This window comes from Syngnathus typhle, linkage group LG8 (genome assembly GCF_033458585.1).
Source record: "Syngnathus typhle isolate RoL2023-S1 ecotype Sweden linkage group LG8, RoL_Styp_1.0, whole genome shotgun sequence".
In the NCBI taxonomy this organism is placed as follows: domain Eukaryota; kingdom Metazoa; phylum Chordata; class Actinopteri; order Syngnathiformes; family Syngnathidae; genus Syngnathus; species Syngnathus typhle.
Window position 1 is genome coordinate 935774 of NC_083745.1, and position 21064 is coordinate 956837.

Genomic DNA, 21064 nt, shown 5'->3' on the forward strand with positions numbered 1-21064 from the left:
GCAATCGTGCACAAGACTTCCCATGCCTAATGGTCTCTCAACGTTAAGGCACAAATCAAAACAATGAATGAATGAATGAATGAATGAATGAATGAATGAATGAATGAATGAAGGTCTTGGAATGCGAGTGAGTAGCCTTTTCGAAATGGCAATTAATGGCAATTAAGGAATTAAGAAGACGCCTATATATCCCAGCTGACGTCATTAGGCAGGCCAATTAAAGCCACTTCATTACAGGGCGCATATACGTATCAATATGGACAACCGTTCATTCCTACCAGGCACGTGCACTCATAGGAGGCAGGTGAGGCAGTGCCTCGCCTTGCCACCAGGGCGAGCGTGTGAGCGTGTGAGCGTGTGAGCTTGTGAGCGTGCACCACTCACACACTCGAGGGAGCGCGTGCAAAGGGCGCGTGCTCGCTCGCCGTCAAAGACGAGCCTTGAGGCAGCCAGTACCTTTGCCCAGAACATGGGGCGATAGTGAGCCTGCGGCTAATAGTTCACGACACGAGTCAATGAAGAAGAAAAACACCCAACAAGATTCGGTCGGTGCTAACGCCTTGCTATTTGGCTTTATTTCCCCTGACGATGGAGGGAGGATTTCATGTCGAAAATAAGACCATTTTCAAAACTTGACTTTCGGTCAAAGCAAGAAACCATAAGTAAGGGAAGACCAACGGCAGATTGGCGAGGATTCATTCAAACTACGGGCCTCCCGGGACGGACTACAACACGTTCGCTTCAAAAGGATTGGTACGACTGGCTTTGTGGTTGTGCTGCCAAAAATCGACTTTGATTGCTTTCCCTGTCATCGAGATCTTCGTCCAGAAGAATGGACGTCATTTACAAGTAAAGGTAAGAATACTGCAGTGGTGTGTTTAAATGTACAGCGGTGTGTTTCAAATGTCATGCAATGGAATCAAGAATGGGATAACAACCATGTATGCATGGAAATCTGAAAATGTAAATGTGAGGCAGTGCCTTAGCGTCGTCATACAGTACGTTTGTAAATCGGACTCTGAGTCAGTGCCTCCCTCCCTCCCTCCCTCACCAACCCCAACCCCAACCCCAACCAACCCTCACCGCACGTCACTGATTCATACTCGCAAACGCTAAGGTGGAAATGAACCCATTTTATCATGACCAGACTGCACATCATCATCATTGTCAAAAAAAGACCAAAAAAGAGACAGCAATTTGGACCGATTCATTTGCAACAACAAGATGTAGATGCGGTTCATGTTTTCAAGTTCCTTATTACGAAGCTCAAATCTACTCGCCTCCCTCTTGTTTTCTTCTTCTTCAAAGCCGATGGACAAATGCAACAAAATGACTCCCTGCAAAACGAGTGATGTTTGTGAGATGGATGATTTATTTCATGGAGCAGGTTCTATTAATAATTCATGTTCAGAGGGATGCAATTGATATGAGCACTCATGTGCTTTTTATTTGTTACTGAGGCTGGAATGGTTCATTGCAGCCCGAAAACCATGCAAGCGACTCAAGCGTACATCTGCCATTAATATTCATGTGCACTCCATGCAATGATGAATTGCGCCTTTGGATAGATACAACGGATATTCATTGGAATACAAAGGATGGCAGTTGATAGAAACCAAAGTCCGTGTTATTTCCCATTTGGAGAGGTGCCGATCGACGACTGAATTCAAGCAGCAACTACCTGAATAAGAAAGTGACCCATTGATCTTTTCTGCGGCTCGCAGCCACTGGGACTTAATTACTCCACACGGGGCATTAGGTTGTGAATATTTCATCACTTTTAAATGCTCCTCATTAGTCAAGTGACTAGCATCAAATTTTAATGCTAACAGAGCATCATGAAGATAAGGGAGGCTACTCGCAAAAGCATTCATTCAAACGACTGGAGTCTCATTAGACCCACGCAAAGTGCAACGTGTGTACTACATGGCTCGATGATACATGGGTGGTGGATTGCGCAATGGCACATCTTCTGATTGTGCACTCAGGAATCTTTTGGGTCTTAATGGATATCATTAAGGAATGCTTTTTAATAAAGCTTTATGTCGTGTAAAAGTATTGGGGGGGGGGGGGCTTCAAAAGTTTGTACTATATTGTGTACTGGACCACAATGCAACGGGAGGGAAGGAAATTTGTGCGCAACTCTCGCTCACTTTGGTTTGGCTGTGCATGATGTCCCCCGGCAGAGCGGGTTAGTGTGGTGTGGTGTGGTGTGGTGTGGTGTGGTGTGGTGTGGTGTGGTGTGGTGTGGTCAGGTCAGGTCAGGTCAGGTCAGGTCAGGTCAGGTCAGGTCAGGTCAGGTCAGGTCTGGTCATTCTGACGCTGGACCCTTTGCAATGCTTTGCAAGGAAAAGCACACCCATGCCTTCTAGCGGCCAACCAGACAAACAATGTTTCAATACAATGGCCTTTCAATTTCCAAATCAGACATATATGGCTTGTACTTTACTGATCTTCGTTTATTTCTGGAACGCATCTTCAGCAGACTAACTGACTCCCTGCTGTTTGAATCCAAGCACTGCGTTGTTGATTTTTTTTTTCCCTCCCTTGCTGAAGCAGTGTGCTGGCTTCTACCTGCAGAGTCCTTGACTCTTGACCTCCAAATCTCTGGCGCCAGCTCTGTCAGCAACTCACTACACTTTCCATTAAGGCAAAGTGCAAGTCCAACATTTGGAACCTCTTGGAGCACTTCAATTGCTGACAGTCAAACGTCTTTGTTCAAGGATGGCCACATGACAATGAGCAATCCATATCAAATGAATCCATGTCAATAATGAATGACATTGAGTGTTTACATTCGATTTCATCAATGACGCATTCATTGTAGACATGGTAAACAGGAGAGAGCTTCTTTCCACACACAGACATACAAGCGGTCGCTGCGATCGGACGCTGGGTGTCGTGGGACCGACCGCAACAAAGGTTGGAAACTAGCGCTCTTTCATGTCAAATGAAAATGACCTGCACAATGATGGATGCATGGAGAACGTTTGGCAGGCCGGCCGGCAGCCAGTCAAGTGCACCAATAGTGAACTTGATCGAAAACCAGAATTGAGTCGCTGCTGTGTCGTCCAATGTTTCTGCTGCGAGGTCAACTGAAACTTGACCATTTCAAAGAGCACATCACCAGTCCATTCATCTCGGTTCCATTTGTTCCTCGTTGCGTCCAAACCAATAAGATGTCATTATCGCCACTCGGTCTGCCAACGGTGCTCACAAGTCGCTTGGCTGCGCGTCAACAAATGGAAGCCACGTGTGCTATTAGTGGCGAGAGCGAGACACAACAAATGAACGGACAGAGCTTTGATACTGTAGCCCCTGTCTGTCGTCTGCCCCTGGCTGCCGCTGGCTGTCCCTGGCTGTCCCTGGCTAGCCCTGGCTGTCCCTGGCTAGCCCTGGCTGGCCCTGGCCGGCCCTGCCTGGCCCTGGCTGCCCCTGGCTGCCCCTGGCTGGCCCTGGCAAGGCCAAACACAAGTCAGTCATTACTGCGCACGCAAGTTTGGACTTGACGCAGCGAGCTTGGCTTGATTGGCTTTAGTTTGTGGCAATTGGAAGGAACCCACTCCCCTCACACACAAGCAGGTGGGCTGTGTCTGATGGAATGCTTGAGCCTCTGTCAGCGGAGCACAAGTGCTGTCACCCCTCCCCTGCCGTCGTCCTGTCCCCAGGCTTTGCGGCTCGGCTGAACGCTTACGGATGTTTTGGCTGACCATTCTTCGGGCTCACCGCCAGAAAGAAAAAAGCCTGTCACCTATTTCCCTTTGGACTCGGATTGATCTTAACAGTGATTCAAAATGGATTCATTTTGTGATGGTACTTGGGCAATTTTATGTTTAGGCTCCATTTTTCAAAACTGAAATCAAAGGGAATACACACACACACACACACCTAAAAAGATATACATTCTTTCTCATATACGCACACACAGACGTAGACTGGCACCCGGTGCCTGTGCGCCCCGCGGGATTCATGTTTGCGCCCGTGTGCCGAAACATGCTGTACTCTTCCACATAATTGTACCACGGTTGCCTTTTCTTTGGCTCGGTCGGCTTCTCAGAGTTCTTCTCATGCTCACGCCGAAAGAATGACTGACATTTTCCGTACCATGAGTCCCAGTATGTTCAATGACTTCATCATTGTGTTTTGGCCCCACTTTGGCTCGCTGCCTCGTGGTCCAGCGGGCTACACGGGCCGGCCGGCAGGCCGTGCAGCGAGAAGGCTCTCTGCTCAAGCGTTTAAAGACGTGTCGTCTCCCCTCGCCCCCACCTTTTAGCCTCCGTGACACACATCTGATTTCTTCTTGGAACAAAGCCTCCCAAAAAAACATCCATCTCTATTTGAGACGTTGGATCCGTCCGTGTGTGCGACGGCAATACGGCAATGACGTGAGCAGTGTGTTCAACCTGGAAACACAACAACAGATTAAAAGGTGAGAGTTCAGTCAAGAAGCGTGTCTTTTTGTTTTCTCTCATTTCTAAGAGGTCAAAGGTCCGCTCTAATTGTCTTAATGGACTGTCCCGACCGACCGACCGACTAACAACAAGCAGATCACATGCCGCCCAGTTAGGATCGGAGACACAGCAAAAGCCAAGAGGTAGTAGTAGCACAAGTCGCTACGACTGCAAAGTGCGAGTAGAGGCATCATCGTATTCCCTCCCCCCAAGCAATATGAAAAAGTGCATTCATTTCTTTTCACCACATCGCTCATGTCCAATCAAATATGACCTTAATGCTGTCCAGATGTCATAGCTGCATTGGAGCAAGTCTTGCTCAGTCTTCAACAAGCTCATACAAAGCTCGTAGCTTTCATTGACTAACTAATGTCGAGTTACTGTTAACTGTGTGTGTGTGAACTTTGCTTTCCATGTCATAAATAAGTGTAACTGTGACAGACAAGCAGTAAAGAGCTTCCGAGCAGCTCCAGGAAGCTGCAGAAGCACCCTAACCCCAAACTTGACCTGGAAAATACACTCCACACTGTGTCTGGCTTTTAGATGTGGAAATGAGAGGCATCGGAGCCGCCGTGATAAGCAGACACGGAATGGCCGAACGGAAGACGTGCTACATGCTCAGCTATCTTGAAGGGGGTGTGCTGCTTTTGTTTACATTGTCTTCAACGCTCAGAGCCAACAACAATTTGCCAGTGACGGCGCGCCGCCATCTCCTCCGCCATCTTGATCCACACAATTATAAGCTCAGAGTACATTGAAGAAGGAAAATTCACGGGTCGTCGTCACTCTCCAGCAGGCCGCAGCTCTCATTTAAGTGAACGGGACCACGGGCTGAAAAGTACATTCTCTCATTCTTTTTTCTTTGGGGGGGGGGGGCATTTGCCATATGGTGAGATTTGGGCCCAGCCGAGAGCCCTCCCTCCCTCCCTCCTTCAAATGAAGCGCTCCGGGAAGCGCCGCAAAGACAGTTGTCTCGCTGTTGACTTTTTATGTCCCACTTGGTGGCGCCAATGCACTAGAGACTCTTAAAATAAAAGTAAGCAGACAACATTCGTGCAGTTAATGCGGCTTTCCATATTGGCCAATTTAATATTATTATTATTACTGCCTGCCTGTCTGCCTGGCTGCCTGGCTGCCTGCCTGGCTGCCTGGCTGCCCGGCTGCCCGGCTGCCTGCCTGCCTGCCTGCCTGCCTGCCTGCCTGCCTGCCTGCCTGCCAGGTGCACGCAAGCCCTGTCAGCGTCTCCATGTCAGCAGAGTACCCGCACATGCGCGTAACCACTGTCATTTTACAAATACCTGGTCGAAACTTTCACTCAACAAGCGAGGCAAACATTGACGCATCAATCTAACAGCAATTACAAACGGCTCCACGCCAAGCGCCCCCCAGTCGCCGTGACAATCTGGATGATTGATCACCGGCGCCACCGACTCGCTAACCTGATCAGGCAAATTACCGTGCCGACCGCCAGGGCCATCTGAGTCCCCGACTCAAAATTAAATCCACTGAGCTCATCACCTCAATGCAGTGACATGCTTTCTCACACGCTACATGTCCTCCCTCCCTCCCTCCCTCCCTCCACACTTCATCCTCACAACCCCCTCACCTTTTTCTCCAAAAGAGGGAGAGCCACTAAACAGGGCCTCTGGGGGACCGTAGCCCCGAGTGACAGCCATGCTGGAGGAACATGAAGACAAATTAATGTACTAAAGACTTAATGATTCTGCACCCACAGAGGACGGGAGGTGGGAATGTTGTTTACTTTATTAGTTTACAGCAGATTAATGGGGATAATCATTTAAGTGATGGAGATGGATTACCCTCTCAAAGCCGGACACACACACAGGCGCACACACGCACACACACACACACACGCACACACACACACACACACACAGACACTTACTCAATATAACAGAACTGAATAGTGTGTTGTGGTGTTGGTATGTCTGGCCTTCCATCGCAGTCATTTTAAATGTACTCACTTTGGTTTGGCTATGCATGATGTCCCGGCTTGCCCCGGCCGGGTTAGTGTAGTGTGCTATTTCTAAAGGTGGATGGACACTTTGCATTGCTTGATTCAAGGAAAAGCACTCTTCTAATTGACTTGCAATACACCCACGCCCTCTAGCGGCCAAGAAGAAACACTAATGCATATACCGTTTCTACCTGGCGGATTTTCGTTTTCCGCGGGTGGTTCAGGAACGCATCTCCCGCGAAAAAATAGGGGGTGACTGTACTATAAATAGTTTGAGCCTTGCAGACACTATACTGTTGAGACAAACAACCAATCACACTCACATTGAGTCTGAACTGAAACCACCGTGCCTGTACAGATGGATGGAGATCACGTAAAGCGACTTTCATGCCGATTGCGTCAATGATTTGATACAAATCTCAATCGAGAAATAGTTCCGTTTGATATGATTTCAAGCGGTTGTCTTTTTTTTGTAATAGTAACGGAAAAGGCATGTCTAAGAATACAAACTGTCAGAGTCGGGGGGGAAGTTATCCTACAATCTTTTTTTGCAAACTGGCAAGGTGAACAAAGGAAGTCGTATTTTCTCATCTCTAACTTGTTGAGTCACATACGGCGGTGAGCATACTCCCTCTAGTGGTTGAGCAGTATAATGCGAGCACAAACAGAAGTGAAAGAAGAGATAAGCGGGAGGGGAGGGGAGGGAGCGGCTGTCATCACTCCTATATTTCTATCTGTGTTGTGAGAGCGACAAAGACTCGAAAGTGAGCCTTATCTGCAACGCCATCTCTATTTAGTAAGTGCCATTTGAGCCCTTTCCCCCATGACTGAAAATCTCTATCGCAAGCAAAGATGGACTGTTTGTATTTTCACCAATACAAAAAAGTGTCACGACTCGTCCCCGGTTGCTTTATGATGTGATCAGGTTGCCATGGTTTGTGTTGGCGTCCCTCTTTACCTCAGATCTTGTTGGGGGGGGGCAATTGATTTTAAGTTAGTGTGCTGCTGGTGGCATCTCTATTACTTGGTCGGGCGGTGGTTTATTCAACAGCTCGCTGAAATGCTCTGTCCACCTTTGTTGTTGTTCCTCCTTGGTGGTGAGGAGACGTCCCTCTTTATTCCGGATTTGTGTGTTGTTCTGTCTGAACTTCCCCGCTAGTTTCCTGGTGGTCATGTAAAGTTCCTTGAGATTGTTTTGTGCTGCTGCTGCTGCTGCTTCCTGTGCTTCTTTAGCCAGTGCCTCAATGACGTTTTTCTTGTCCCGTTTGGCACTTTTCCTTACTTCCTTGCTTGCTTCCTTGTAGTCCTTGTGGGCTGCGGCCTTTCTCGCTCGTCTCGTGTCTTGCATTTGTTTCGTGTGCCCTCCTTTCTTCTATTTTTTTTCCAGGTTTCTGTTGACAGCCAAGGTTTATGGTTTGTTGTCTTTTTCCCTAAAACTTCCAGACAGGTCTCCCTCCTTCCATCCACTTTTCAGGCTCTTGCAGTACTCCTTCACTGGTTGTTCTTGCAGGGCTTGAAACCTGCTCTGAAGGGTGGTTTTATACAGCTCATTTGTTCCAATGTCCTGGAAGAGCTGGATGTTGTACTTAGTTCTGTTCCCAGCAGGGGTATTGCGGCGCTTTAGCGTGAGTTGGAGTTTTGCAGTCAGTGGGTGGTGGTCTGATCCAGCGTCTGCCCCCCCCCCCCCCTCTTTACTCTTACATCCAGGAGAGACCGTCTGAACTTCCGGTTGATGCATATGTGGTCAATTAGATTTTCGGTCGTGTGGTCGGGAGATATCCAGGTGGCTTTCTGAATGTGTTTCTGGGGGAATACGGTGCCTCCTATGACCAGGTTGGTGTCAGCACATATGTCTGAAAATCTTTCCCCATTTTCCTTCATGGTGCCAAGTCCATGTCTTCCCATGGCCAGTTCGTATCCATTGTTGTTGTTGTTTGCCACCTTGGCATTCATGTCGCCCATGAGTAAGGTGAGGTGTTTTTTTTCCTTCCTGGACTGGAGTAGATGTTGTAGTTGGTTATAGAAATGATCCTTCATTTCCTCCTCTGCATTGTTGGTCGGTGCATAGCACTGTATGATTTGAAGATTGATTCTTTGATGGGTGGTTTGGAATCATTCTTGAGCTGATGGGCTCCCAACTGATGAGGGCCTGCCTGTTGTGCTTCCTTGGAGAGCACGAGTGCCACTCCTTCTGTGTGTGGTGCTGCTTCCTCTGAATGTCCAGAGTAGAGAATGCACTCACCACTGGCTAGTTTGACCTGTCACCTGTCTGGGTCCATGTGGTTGCGCACAGGCCAAGAATGACACACTTGCAACGCTAATAAAGGCAAGCAGTGAAGACAATGAATATCGAATGATTTTATTGTTGTTTGATTGATTGTCTTGAAGAATCACAAATGCTCCGCAGTCTATCCCTTACACCCGATTGTATGCAAAGAAATGAAAGGCAGTCAATGACAGCTGCTACCTGCTGCAACATGATACACGGACGGAGTTCATCATTTGATAGCGTTTCCGAGAACCTTTGATGAACAGTTGATTGCCTGCAGAGCGATGATGCTTAAAAGTGATTCAGATCTTTTGCGCACACGAAGGGTAGTCGACCACCACAGCCGCGATCATTCCACTGATCGTTATCTGTAGGAAGACAAAAGAGAAGACAAGTTCTTTTCTTGTCCATTCCCTTCACGGCGGTTGGCTCGCCCTTCCTCATGTACGTACTTTGGAAGTTGATCTCGACACAGTCTTCATTTGTGTTCATGGTTGGCCTGTTAGTCGCCCAGTCGAAGAAATCAACCTCTGAGCCGTCCGTCCATAAATAATCCCCATCCTGAAAGACGAACGACGTTACATTTTTCGCTTTTCAAAAAATGACCCTTTCACTTCCAGGGAAGCTGAACGAACGAACGAACGAATGTCGGAACGGCCCAATGGACTGACATCAGCTTGTTGAAAAAAACAAAAGCTTGGACGTTACCTCGATCCGGTCATACAGCCCAATCCAAGTCCGCGCAAAAGAGCCAGCCCCCGCCAGAATCACGTGGCGGACTACTTCATTTTCGAGTGGACTGTGGATGGAAACCAGGTTTCCGCCGAGAATGTTGCAGACAGTCTAAGGGTGGAAAAAGCAAATGAACAGAAGCCAAAAGAAAAAAAGCCCATATCTAGTTTTCGTTTCTGCGTCAGCAAAGGTTGTACCTCCGCAAGACGGAAATTTAATCGCTCGTTTTGGAAGATGAAACAGCGGGTGTCCAACTGAGTCCAGCCGGCAGGGCAATCGCGTCCTGCCACATATTTGACAATCAAAAGCAGTTAAGAGAGTCAAGGAGCCAACGATGCCTTGTCGTTCGCAAACGCTAATCCAGACGGTTACCGACCTATTTTGACGGAAGCGGCCCACTGTGAGAAAGGAACAAAAGAGTCAATCCTTTTTCACAAATACGGATGATGGAAGGACTGACTGGCAGTCAAATAGGGTGAGCGCAAGCCACCCAGACATTGTTCAACTTACACTTCCACTGATGCCGCCGCACAAGAGTAACACGCCAAGGGCAAAGTGCATCTGTCAAATGAAAGAGAAAAGCATTTTGTGTTCAACTGAATTGCCAACAGCAAAGAGTTTTGGGTGCCATTTGATGCTGAACAAGCCTTGTTACCTTTGCTGCCTTTGCTGAGGGATCTGAATGAAAGAGCGCAATTTACCTTTTTATCCAAGTGAATGACAGCCAGTTATTTTGATGTGGTGACGCACGCTGGAATCAATGTTGCTTTCCGTTGGCACTTTGTGTCATGAATGTAGTAATTACAGAGATGCGCCTTTCCAGTACGATAGCACAAACAGGTAAACGTGTGATCAAGTCAGAACTGGGACAGCAGCCATCGTGTCAATCATTCGTCAGGTTGTCATTAAGCCCATTCCAGATCGACAAGCCGGAAGCAGCCATCGTGTGAGTCATTCGTCAATCGTTCACACCATTGGGGATGGGCAAGTTAGCACAATTCAAGTCCATTGTTTTGTGCCTGGTATGGTGGAGGCTATATTTGGTCCAAAACAAACATTTACCTTTGGCTGCTGTCTCTGGGACTACTTCCAAGCTGGATTGATTCCACGCCCCGCCCAGCTCGTACCACCCAGAAACAATCATTTGAACCTGTCAAACAAGGAAGAAAACCAAAACAAATCAATGTGAATCTGAAAGATCTCCAATTTTGAAAAAACATATGCAAGTGAAAAGAAAGAGATGATTCCAAATAATGACCAAAGCAAAGCTGACATACTTACGCTTCAAAGAAGCCAGATGTTGGCCAAGGACCAGCAATATCTCAAAATCACAAATTGCTCTTTTAGCCACGTCAATGGAATTCAATTTGTAGGTCCTCCAAATTGAATAAGATCTGAAATTCAGTAATATATGTATCAATTTGTAGCAAGTGATGAGAAATGGCCACCCTAGAGTCCAGCAACCTGCTGGAAGCGACGCAGCGCCAACATATACCAGTCAGCCCATTATTAGGACGTCCGTATTTATTGAAGTGGTGAAAGCCAAAGGGTGAAAGTTGCGTTTGCGGAGGGACTGCGGTGCTAGAGCGTTGCGGGCTGTCCCTTCAATCCTCATGGTCCAAGTGTCCCAGAGCAAGACGCTGGCTGAACCCTCCCCCGCTGGCAGGCAGGCAGGCAGGCAGGCAGGCAGGCAGGCGGGCGGGCGGGCGGGCGCGTTTGCAGGCGGCCGGCCGGCTGGCCGGCCAGACAGCCACGCATGCAGGCAGGCAGCCAGCCAGCCAGCCAGGCAGGCCCGTTAACGTTGTGAGCAGACAGCACGCTGTGCTGTGCACTGCACTGCAGCACGCTTCATTATTATTATTATTATTATCATCACTCATTTTATTTATTTATTATTTATTGTTTGTGCCTTCTTGTTTTTATTTTGTGTCGTCTACTTGTATGTTTATCGTGTACTGTGTCTCGTCACCGTGGGATGGAGGAAACGGAATTTCGGTTTCTTTGTGTGTCTTGACATATGAAGGGATTGACAATAAAGCTGACTTTGACTCTGACTTTTGACTTTGATCATCATAGAGAGAGTACGCACATTGTTTTATTTTGCTCTGCTCTGGTCAGGTCAAACAGGATAGGCTCAAACAGACTTGAGAAGCATTCTAAAGAATGAATCTAGAAAGAGTTTCTTGTTTCATTTACTGTGTTCACAAACGCTCCAATGATCATCAGTGCTATGGAAGCAAAAAGCACAATCTAACCCTTACACCTGATTGTATGCAAATATTCCAAAGACACTCAATCACAGCTGCTCCCCTCTGCAAAATGATACACACAAACCATTTGATAGCATTTCCAAACCATTGACATTGCAGAACAAGAATGCATCTTAAAAGTGATTCAGATCTTTTGCACACACGAAGGGTAGACGATCACGACAGTTGCGATCATTCCACCGATTATCTGTAGGAAGACAAAAGAGAAGACAAGTTCTTTTCTTTGCTTTTCTGTTGAAATGTCCATTCCCTTCACGGCGGTTGGCTCGCCCTTCCTCATGTACGTACTTTGGAAGTTGATCTCGACACAGTCTTCATTTGTGTTCATGGTTGGCCTGTTAGTCCCCCAGTCGAAGAAGTCAGCCTCTGAGCCATCCGTCCATAAATAATCTCCATCCTGAAAGACGAACGACGTTACATTTTTCGCTTTTCAAAAAATGACCCTTTCACTTCTAGGGAAGTTGAATGAATGAATGAATGAATGAATGAATGAATGAATGAACGAACGAACGAACGAACGAACGAACGAACGAACGAACGAACGAACGAACGAACGAACGAACGAACGAACGGATGTTGGAACGGCCCAATGGACTGACATCAGCTTGTTGAAAAAACCAAAAGCTTGGACGTTACCTCGATCCGGTCATATAGTCCAATCCAGGTCCGCGCAAAAGAGCCAGCCCCCGCCAGAATCACGTGGCGGACTACTTCATTTTCGAGTTGACTGTGGATGGAAACCAGGTTTCCGCCGAGAATGTTGCAGACAGTCTAAGGGTGGAAAAAGCAAATGAACAGAAGCCAAAAGAAAAAAAGCCCATCTAGTTTTCATTTCTGCGTCAGGAAAGGTTGTACCTCCGTAAGACGGAAACTTAATGGCTCGTTTTGGAAGATGAAACAGCGGGTGTCCAACTGAGTCCAGCCGGCAGGGCAATGACGTCCTGCCACATATTTGACAATCAAAAGCAGTTAAGAGAGTCAAGGAGGCAACGATGCCTTGTCGTTCGCAAACGCTAATCCAGACGGTTACCGACCTATTTTGATGGAAGCGGCCCACTGTGAGAAAGGAACAAAAGAGTCAATCCTTTTTCACAACACTGACTGGCAGTCAAATAGGGTGAGCGAGCGCAAGCCACCCAGACATTGTTCAACTTACACTTCCACTGATGCCGCCGCCGCCGCACAAGAGTAACACGCCAAGGGCAAAGTGCATCTGTCAAATGAAAGAGAAAAACGTTTGCGTTCAATTGAATGTCGAGCTTTGCCAATATCAAAGAGGTTTGGGGGCCATTTGATGATGAACAAGCCTCGGTCCGTCTGCTGCCTGTGCTGAGCAATCTGAAGCGGCTTTTCAACCTTGGCCTGACCTTAACTTTGAAGCTCATCAACTCCACTGCAAAGACTCATCAAAAGGGGACCTACGTTTGTTTTGTAATCGGTAAAGCTGGTCAGACTTTGTCTTGGCGTGCTGCAGTTTTCTTTGGTGTCTTCCCACACGGCAGGACTGTGTTCAGCTGAGTCCCAATTTCAACTTGGATGCCTTTATATGTGCGTGCATGCATGCATGCGTGTGTGTGCATTTCACTAACTTTGCCTCAGGGCCACAAGTCAGTATGCAAAGTGAGTTATGTACACCGGGGCCCTGCCTGCCTGCCTGCCTGCCTGCCTGCGTGGCTGCCTGCGTGGCTGCCGGCGTGGCTGCCGGCGTGGCTGCCGGCGTGGCTGCCTCTTTATTTGTTTGTCTCTTTATTGCTTGCAAAGTCTTTTGCTTGATAGAAACTCTTTTGATTGATAGCCTTTTTGTTTGTCTCTTTATTCCTTGCATGTTTTGGCAAGCAGCTGCCTTCAGCATGTTGACACACCTATGTTGGAGAACGTGTTGGTGAAGGCGTCGCAGATTGACAGTAGCTAAACAATGGACTGTACATTGTTTTAGCAGGTGTGTGTGTGTGTGTGTGTCATTAGTTTGGAAATGCTTAGAACTCATTTGGCCCTTCGCGTCTCCATTGATGTGCCTGTGAGAAGGTGGCCCGAATTCCTCAGCGAGCTCCAGAGAAAGCAAGTTTAAATCGGGGAGCTGATGAGCCGGGAGCAGGTGGGCCGACGAGTGCCCATTACGTGGGCGTTACGTGCCGAGCGTGACAGGACGGGAGGGGCCAGAGCAGAGAGACGAAAAGCACTTTTGAATTCCTGATATTTGAGTCAACAATATATGGCCGCTGAAAGAAAATGCTTGAGCAAAATCCCCCAAATGCTTGAGCAAAATCCCCCAAATATAAAATGAATGGCAGCATTTCATACAAAAAGCGTTTGGGCTGTTTCGGACGCACTCTCCCCGACAGGAAGGAGATGTTCTACGGACAAGTGCGTACAAATCCCGATTGAGCTCCATTTTCAAGGCAGCTCACATGCACAACATCAAATGGGCTGTTGTGGCATACGCTGCCCAAAGTCTGCTGGCCAGATGATCTTCACCATTTTTCTCAGTTGAAGACTAATTGGGAGATTTTCTTTTAAATGTGAACAAACGCTTCTTTTCATTGTGAATTAGTTGAGGTCAAGTCCAAGCCAACTCAAGGATCAGTCTGAGAAGAACACACACACACACACACACACACACACACACACACACACACACACACACACACACACACACACACACACACACACACACACACACTACTCTCCTTCATTGCAAGTGGAAAAAGAAAAACGAACAAAAGAGCATTTGCACATGACCGCCCCCGCTCGCTCGCGCATTTGTTAGATTAAGACCAAAGCTGCACGTGACAATTCAGCCGTTTGGAGAGGAATGAACAATATTGATTCCGTTCCTATCAAGAACAAAACAAATCACCATGTTCAAACTTAAACTGAGTGACAAATATCAATTGTGCTTGGCATTTGTACAACTTTCACAAATCTAGTTTTGAGTCTGTAGTTGGTGAAATGCGTCTTCTAGTAGTTTTTCTTTTCTTTTGTATTTGCTTCCCTTGTATTTATTTGGGTGTCACGCGGAGCTCAAGGCGCCGTTCGGAATCGAGCGCTAATCCTCCCCGAGCGACCGACCGAGCGACCGACCGACCGAGCGACCGACCGACCGACCGACCGACCGACCGAGCGACCGACTTCCTCAATACTTTTCCTTTTCCCTGGACCATTTGATTTCTGCACAACGGGGCTCATTGTCTCACTTCTCTTTCATCTTGGTTTTTCTTCTCTTTCTTCTCTTTCTTTCTTCTCTTTCTTCTCTTTCTTTCTTTCTTCTCTTTCTTTCTTCTCTTTCTTTCTTCTCTTTCTTTCTTTTCTCTTTCTTTCTTTTCTCTTTCTTTCTTTCTTTTTCTTTCTTTCTTTTTCTTTCTTTCTTTCTTTCTTTCTTTCTCTTTTTCTCTCTTTCTTTCTCTCTTTCTCTCTTTCTCTCTCTCTCTTTCTTTCTCTCTTTCTCTCTTTCTCTCTTTCTTGTCCTCCACTCTGCTAATAGCCTTTGCTTTTTAAACCCCCCCCCCCCCCCCCCTTCTGGATCTTTCCTCATCTAAATTGACTTAGACTTAATTGCTTCCCGCAGGTCTTTCTCTTGGTCTGTCACGTTGCAGTCCGTCATGTGATGACACTATCCATCTTGTGTATTGGATCTTGTGCACAGCCAAAGGGAGGAAGGAAGGAAGGAAGGAAGGAGGGAAGGAAGTGAGACATGCTCTTCGGTTTATGAAGCCTAACCCACGGACGGACGCAGTGGCTTTGCACTCGAAGCCCAACGTGACTTGTTCAGCTATGCCGTCCGTCTCTCGTAGTGTACAATGAACTCTCCCGGGCTGCGTGGAAATTCACGACGACAATTTTAAATGGCCGAAGAGGTTTTAATCCCGGCATCTGGCAGAATAATCCCGGTAAGTCAAACCTTTGGTCAAAGTGCTCCAAATCAGGGTCACATTTCAAAGTGGCTCTCGATATCGTGTCTCGTGATTATTTGTTGTTGTTTTTTGCACTGCATTTTCCTCCTCTTTGGTCAGCAGATATTCCGAATGGAAACGTGTGACCTTTTCTTTGATGGTTGGTTTGTTTGACCTCATCCATAGTTTGTGCTTTTTGTGTCCCGAATGTATGAAACGTAAATGGCAGTGCACTCTGACCTTCTTTGGTCGCCTGGAGGAATGCGAAGCGCGCCAAGGCGTTTTTAGAACAAAATGCCCTTTCACGGACGAATAATAGCCGTAGTGTTTGAACACGAGTGAGCCCAAATGCGAAGCACAAGCCTCAAGCGAGGCGAGGCGAGGCGAGGCAAGGCAAGCAGCAGGGCAACGCTAGAGGAATGCATTGACATTGAGTGGTCAGTCCGATCGATGTCTCCTTTTCTCTTCTTTTCTCTTTTGCTTCCAAAGCATCTTACAGGCTCACTGTTGGCCGTGGCTTTTCTGACTTCCTTTGGAAGTTCCATGCTCTATGGATACAATTTAGCTGTGGTCAACTCTCCAGCGCTGGTAAGCAAGCTACACTGCCATCTATCGCAAAGTATTTGAGTCCAAAAACACCAGAACCGCGTTTGATGAATCGAAACAAGAGATCAACATTCCATGCCAGGAACATCGACTGCCATATTTGTTTGTTTGTTCCTCGTTCATGCGTCTTTCTTTCCTTAGTATATAAAGGACTTCTACAACCAAACGGCGTTGAGGCGCAATGGAACCGGACTCAGCAGGGAGACACTGACACTGATGTATTCACTCACCGTGTCGGTATTTGCTATCGGTGGTCTGCTGGGTTCATTGATTGTGGGTGTGCTGGTCACTCGCTTCGGCAGGTGAAGCATTTCATATAGTAACCAGTTGATAGAATGGTATTCGGTAAAGCCTTACGGCGATTGCGGTCGTGTCTTTAGTGTGATACGCGTGTGTCGTCGATGCCGGCCAGCCAGGGCCGTATGACACCTTGAGACCGCCGCGCCTATCTGTGCTGTCGTTTCAGGAAAGGGACCGTGGTCAAGAGCACAGTTCTGGTGTTTATTGGCGGTTCCTTAATGGGCTTCAGCAGGAGCTGCGGTTCCCCCGAGATGGTCATACTGGGTCGTTTCGTAACAGGGATCCACTCAGGTCATCGTCTCTTTCCGTCCAAGTACCATACTGTGACCACAACGCAGAGCTTAAGGTCTTTAAGGCGTCTTTGTTTTTACCACAGGCATCTCTTTGAGTGTGGTTCCAATGTACCTGGGTGAGATTGCGCCCAAAAACCTCCGGGGCTTTCTGGGTCTGGTGCCAAGTATCTTTATCGGCACAGGAGTCTTTGCGGCCCAAATCCTTGGACTCCACGAACTGTTGGGAAAGGTATAACTACCAGCTAGCATGCCGGCAGCCAGCTAGCCAGCCAGCCAGCCACTGTGCCAATATGCACTTTCTCTGTAAAGTAGCTGTATCGTGCGCATTTCCAATAAAGGTCATGGTTTGCAGGAAGAGCACTGGCCTCTGTTTCTCTCTGTGGTGGCGGGACCCACATTTGTCCAGTTGTTGCTGTTGCCGTGGTTCCCGGAGAGCCCCAGGTACTTGCTGATTGACAAGCGCAATGTCCACGCTACCATCACAGGTCAGTAGCGGCATCGTTAGCGCTCGTTCCGTTCCTTTGCTTTGCTTTGCCGACACGTCTCTGCGGTTTGCCCGCCGTGTCTTTCCTCAGCTCTGAAGCGGTACCGAGCCAATTGTAACATCCAGGCCGAGATTGAGGAGATGCAGGAAGAGCAGCGCTCCTTGTCGTCAGTGGAGACACTGTCTGTGTGGAATCTGCTCCTGGACGAGACGGTCCGCTGGCAGGTCCTCAGCGTGGCGGTCGTCAACGTGGGCATGCAGCTCTCCGGCATCGACGCTGTAAGGAGTACGGCTTGAGCTCGTTCGGGCTTAGGACGGCGGAGTGCTTCTTTTAAAATCACAATCATTGGTTGATCTCATCATCTGATAGATCTGGTTCTACACCAATGACATCTTTGAGAACGCAGGGATTCCCACGCCGGAGATCCCTTACACGACAGCAGGCACAGGCGTGATCGAGATCATCGCTGGGCTCGTTGGGGTAGGTACGCTCGCAAACAACGCCAGATTCTAAAACGGAGCCTTATCCAATGACCACGTCCGGTCTACGTAGTGTTTCACCATCGAGAAGCTGGGAAGAAGGCCCCTTATGGTTGGAGGTTTCACCATGATGGGAATCAGCAGTGCCGGGATCACGTTGACCCTCATTTTACAGGTCAGCGTTGCGGCTCAAACAATTCCACTCGCTCCACACGAGGAAACGGTGCTCTCGCGTTTCCGTCCCGAGTGACTTTGACCGCTACGTTTTTCTTTTTTTCCCTTCTTCCTCCAGACTCGTTTATCCTTCATGCGTTACGTGAGCGTCTGCTGCGTCGTCGGCATCATCGCCGGATTCTGCATCGGCCCAGGCGAGTCGCTCCGTCGGGACCTCCCGCTCACATGAGTCGGATGCTTTTTGGCCATTTCAGACTGGTTCATTTCAAACCTTATTGGTACTGAGGCTGCAAAATGTCCTTGTTGCAGCGGGGGTCCCTTTTTTGCTCACAGCAGAGCTCTTCAAACAGTCCCACCGCCCAGCGGCCTACATTGTCGGAGGATCTCTCAACTGGCTTTCCAATTTCACTGTGGGCTTTGTCTTTCCCTTCTTACAGGTGGGTGCGCTGGGGGGGTGTCGGTGGGGCCAGAAACAAAAGTGTGTTGGCTGGCTTTGCTTGTAACATGATCTTTTGAGTATTTAGCCACTGATTGATTGCATGTGGCTGGAAACAGGTGCATTTGGAGTTAGAAACGTATTTTGGCCTGGCAGATATCACATTTTCTTTCGTACTCTTGCAGAGCAAATTGTGCATCTTTGAAGAAGTTGTGGGATGGCATGGCATGGCATGGCATGGCATGGCATGGCATGGCATGGCATGGCATGGCATGGCATGGCATGGCATGGCATGGCTTTGGTACAAGGCTGCTCACTGAAAAGCAGCGCACAATCGAATGTCCCATACTCTGTTTTTCTATTTGATCCAATGACTAGATGTCGGCCGGGTCTTACTGCTACTTGGTCTTCGCCAGCATTTGTCTGTCGGTGGCGGTCTACGTCTACGCTGTCATACCCGAAACCAAAAACAAGACCTTTATGGAGATAAGCCGCTTGTTCTCCAAGAAGCAGCCCGTTCTTGAGACCCAGTGCCTTCTCCTGGTGGATCAGCTGAAGCTGAAGAAGATGAACGGCTACGGAGGCCTAGAACATCACTCGCTGGACTTTGAGAGCTCCTCCTCTATACCCTAATGAAGGTTTACGTTTGAACTCTTGAGTGTTCTGAAAAACGTAATTTCGGTCTCTTTGTGTGTTGTGACATGTGGAGAGATTGACAATAAAGCTGACTTTGACTTTGACTTTGAAATGTTTGTTGAGGACATACGTGCGCTGCTTCTGTAACATTGGCTAAATGCAGAAAGCAATCCATGAAATACTGTACATGGTACAATGTCACTCAACTAGTGTAGCAGGTCCGTCAAATACAGCCTGCCCTGAAGCAAGCGCCTGGCGGGCGGATTCAGCACTCGTATGTATGCTTGTCATCCATTTGAACCAATAGAAGAGTCAACAAATCGAACGGTTGCCGTACGATCCTCTTTCGAAACCAATGGTGCATTCTGACTGTCTTGGCGAACGCTTATGCAGACGATAACAATGGCGCTAATAAAGCGGGACTCAACTAACATGTTGCAAAGAACTCATCACTTTGATGCTTATGTACAGTGTGTGTGTGTGTGTGTGTGTGTGTGTGTGTGTGTGTGTGTGTGTGTGTGTGTGTGTGTGGCTCATTGCTGTCAAGGTGTTGTGTATTACTAGAGGAATGGATTGAGCAAGTGATGCATGGGCAGCGTGATTAGGATGGCTGATTGGGCGCATCTGAGGCCTTTTCCACACCTGCTCCCACCTGCCCCATGTAAACCCCGCTCAGCCAGCTGAGCCGGCCGAGCCGGCCGACCCAGCCTCTGGTTCTGTTGCCCTGCCTGCTGTCAGGTCGCGATCCGGCTGTTCTTGGCTCCGCTCCGCTCCGCTCCCTGTTTGGCCTTCCCTTCCCGCCAAAGTGCTGAGGAAATGGCTGACGGCGCGTGCCATTTCCCCATCCAGAATTTTGCATGTTTTTGTGCGGCATTGTCTTGTGACTTTCGATAAATATTGAAGTCATCTGACTTTCGATAAATATTGCTTGACGTCATTATTCTTTGTTGTCAGTTTGTGTGTTGCGCAAGCTTTCCAATGATACAAACATTTTGATGAGCATTCCGATTGGTATGACTTAGCCTTCCCTTACACAACGGGACGGAGCACCCAGCGCGTGCCTCTGGTGCTCGTTGTCATAATTGCTAAGCAATTGTCACAAACAAAGACTGGGGCGGTGGCAGCTTTTTCAGAAAAATCTCTGCTAGGCAACAAGTTGTTTTGATTGTGGTGTGGGTGGGCGTTTTGTTCTCTAAAAAGGACATACTAGCGGCATGATTGCCTTCGTAAGTCGCCACGTTTTTCATTGAAAACCATGGCACGTTGGACAGATGACGGGAACTAAATCCCAACAAAGGAGGAAGACGTTAGCGCGCCTGTATTTTCCTCCCGTGAGCAGGCGGTTTGGAAAGCCTTTCAAAGCCATTGCTCCTGCACAAGTCCAGCCAAGTGCTTGGCGAAAACAACCATTGTGTTGCGTCCCCTTAGCACGCTTTGAATGTTGCCCTACTACAGCTGTGTAGCCCAGGCAGCGCCTTTCCCAACTCGCTAGCGCCCTCCTACGGACAGCCAGCAGTACTGACTCCAGACGATACAGAAGCAGCAGTACTCACGACAGACATGATGACGCAAGCAAAATATGTTGTTGCTTCTTTTTTCTTAGCTCTCTAGATGTTGTACTTTGACATGCTCTTCAAATGAATAGACAGAAACGCGTCAAAAAGTGCCATTTCAATCCTGCATGGAGCCATTGTCCAATCATTTGAGCACAGCCCCCACGTTCCTTCTCGAATCCTTCAAACATCCCATTTAAAAAGCTTTCTCCCCAACACCGTTTTCCCCCCAAGTCATGCATGCCTCGCTTGCCCGCCTCGCTCCACCTTTTCGTCTGCACATAACAAGCTTAGCCACGAGATGGCACCGACGATGCATGCGATCAGTCTGTTGGTGGAGGGACAGCGGGCGGAGCAGGTTGGCGAGCTGAATAGAGAAGGAAGATGTTGCTTGCCCGCTTGCTTGCTTGCCCGCTTGCTTGCTTGCCCGCTTGCTTGCTTGCCCGCTTGCTTGCTTGTTGCCCGCTTGCTTGCTTGTTGCCCGCTTGCTTGCTTGTTGCCCGCTTGCTTGC

The 21064-nt window shown here is 48.2% G+C and overlaps 3 protein-coding genes across 7 annotated transcripts; 1 reads left to right on the forward strand and 2 right to left on the reverse strand.

Annotated features, from left to right (window-relative positions):
* The first annotated feature begins 503 nt into the window (after positions 1–503).
* Positions 504–19103, forward strand: slc2a15a (solute carrier family 2 member 15a). 4 transcript variants are annotated; one of them, XM_061285087.1, is made up of 13 exons: positions 504–855; positions 15266–15587; positions 16080–16178; positions 16338–16498; positions 16663–16787; positions 16873–17018; positions 17142–17274; positions 17365–17552; positions 17644–17754; positions 17827–17928; positions 18046–18121; positions 18237–18364; positions 18742–19103. In XM_061285087.1, exons 2-13 carry the CDS (start codon positions 15543–15545, stop codon positions 18994–18996), a joined length of 1569 nt encoding a protein of 522 aa, XP_061141071.1. In that variant the 5' UTR covers positions 504–855; positions 15266–15542; the 3' UTR covers positions 18997–19103. The 4 variants fall into 4 exon arrangements, with proteins under 4 accessions (XP_061141071.1, XP_061141072.1, XP_061141070.1 ...); XM_061285088.1 differs by having other exon boundaries at positions 15344–15587; XM_061285086.1 differs by lacking the exons at positions 504–855; positions 15266–15587 and having other exon boundaries at positions 15602–16178.
* On the reverse strand, positions 8773–10331 carry LOC133158142 (ladderlectin-like). 2 transcript variants are annotated; one of them, XM_061285096.1, is made up of 7 exons: positions 10132–10331; positions 9941–9991; positions 9807–9828; positions 9628–9713; positions 9407–9541; positions 9151–9259; positions 8773–9066 (listed from the first exon to the last, which is right to left on the reverse strand). In XM_061285096.1, exons 2-7 carry the CDS (start codon positions 9989–9991, stop codon positions 8990–8992), a joined length of 480 nt encoding a protein of 159 aa, XP_061141080.1. In that variant the 5' UTR covers positions 10132–10331; the 3' UTR covers positions 8773–8989. The 2 variants fall into 2 exon arrangements, with proteins under 2 accessions (XP_061141080.1, XP_061141079.1); XM_061285095.1 differs by having other exon boundaries at positions 10086–10330.
* Positions 11470–13281, reverse strand: LOC133158141 (galactose-specific lectin nattectin-like). The gene is made up of 7 exons (XM_061285093.1): positions 13123–13281; positions 12857–12913; positions 12735–12756; positions 12556–12641; positions 12337–12471; positions 11989–12097; positions 11470–11887 (listed from the first exon to the last, which is right to left on the reverse strand). The coding sequence occupies exons 2-7, from the start codon at positions 12911–12913 to the stop codon at positions 11814–11816; spliced, it is 483 nt and encodes a 160-aa protein (XP_061141077.1). The 5' UTR covers positions 13123–13281; the 3' UTR covers positions 11470–11813.
* Positions 19104–21064: the final 1961 nt, after the last annotated feature.

What these genes read in the sequence shown, in the direction of transcription:
- LOC133158142 (XM_061285096.1), bottom strand. Translation starts at nt 9,991, where the DNA reads ATGCACTTTGCCCTTGGCGTGTTACTCTTGTGCGGCGGCATCAGTGGA. An exon ending in GCGGCGGCATCAGTGGAAGT is followed by an intron (nt 9,829 to 9,940) that starts GTAAGTTGAACA and finishes CCTTTCTCACAG; the next exon opens with TGGGCCGCTTCCGTCAAAAT. An exon ending in GGCCGCTTCCGTCAAAATAG is followed by an intron (nt 9,714 to 9,806) that starts GTCGGTAACCGT and finishes AATATGTGGCAG; the next exon opens with GACGCGATTGCCCTGCCGGC.
- LOC133158141 (XM_061285093.1), bottom strand. Translation starts at nt 12,913, where the DNA reads ATGCACTTTGCCCTTGGCGTGTTACTCTTGTGCGGCGGCGGCGGCATC. An exon ending in GGCCGCTTCCATCAAAATAG is followed by an intron (nt 12,642 to 12,734) that starts GTCGGTAACCGT and finishes AATATGTGGCAG; the next exon opens with GACGTCATTGCCCTGCCGGC. An exon ending in TAAGTTTCCGTCTTACGGAG is followed by an intron (nt 12,472 to 12,555) that starts GTACAACCTTTC and finishes TTCCACCCTTAG; the next exon opens with ACTGTCTGCAACATTCTCGG.
- slc2a15a (XM_061285086.1), top strand. Translation starts at nt 15,939, where the DNA reads ATGCGAAGCACAAGCCTCAAGCGAGGCGAGGCGAGGCGAGGCAAGGCA. An exon ending in CGTAACAGGGATCCACTCAG is followed by an intron (nt 16,788 to 16,872) that starts GTCATCGTCTCT and finishes TTTTTACCACAG; the next exon opens with GCATCTCTTTGAGTGTGGTT. An exon ending in TCCACGAACTGTTGGGAAAG is followed by an intron (nt 17,019 to 17,141) that starts GTATAACTACCA and finishes CATGGTTTGCAG; the next exon opens with GAAGAGCACTGGCCTCTGTT.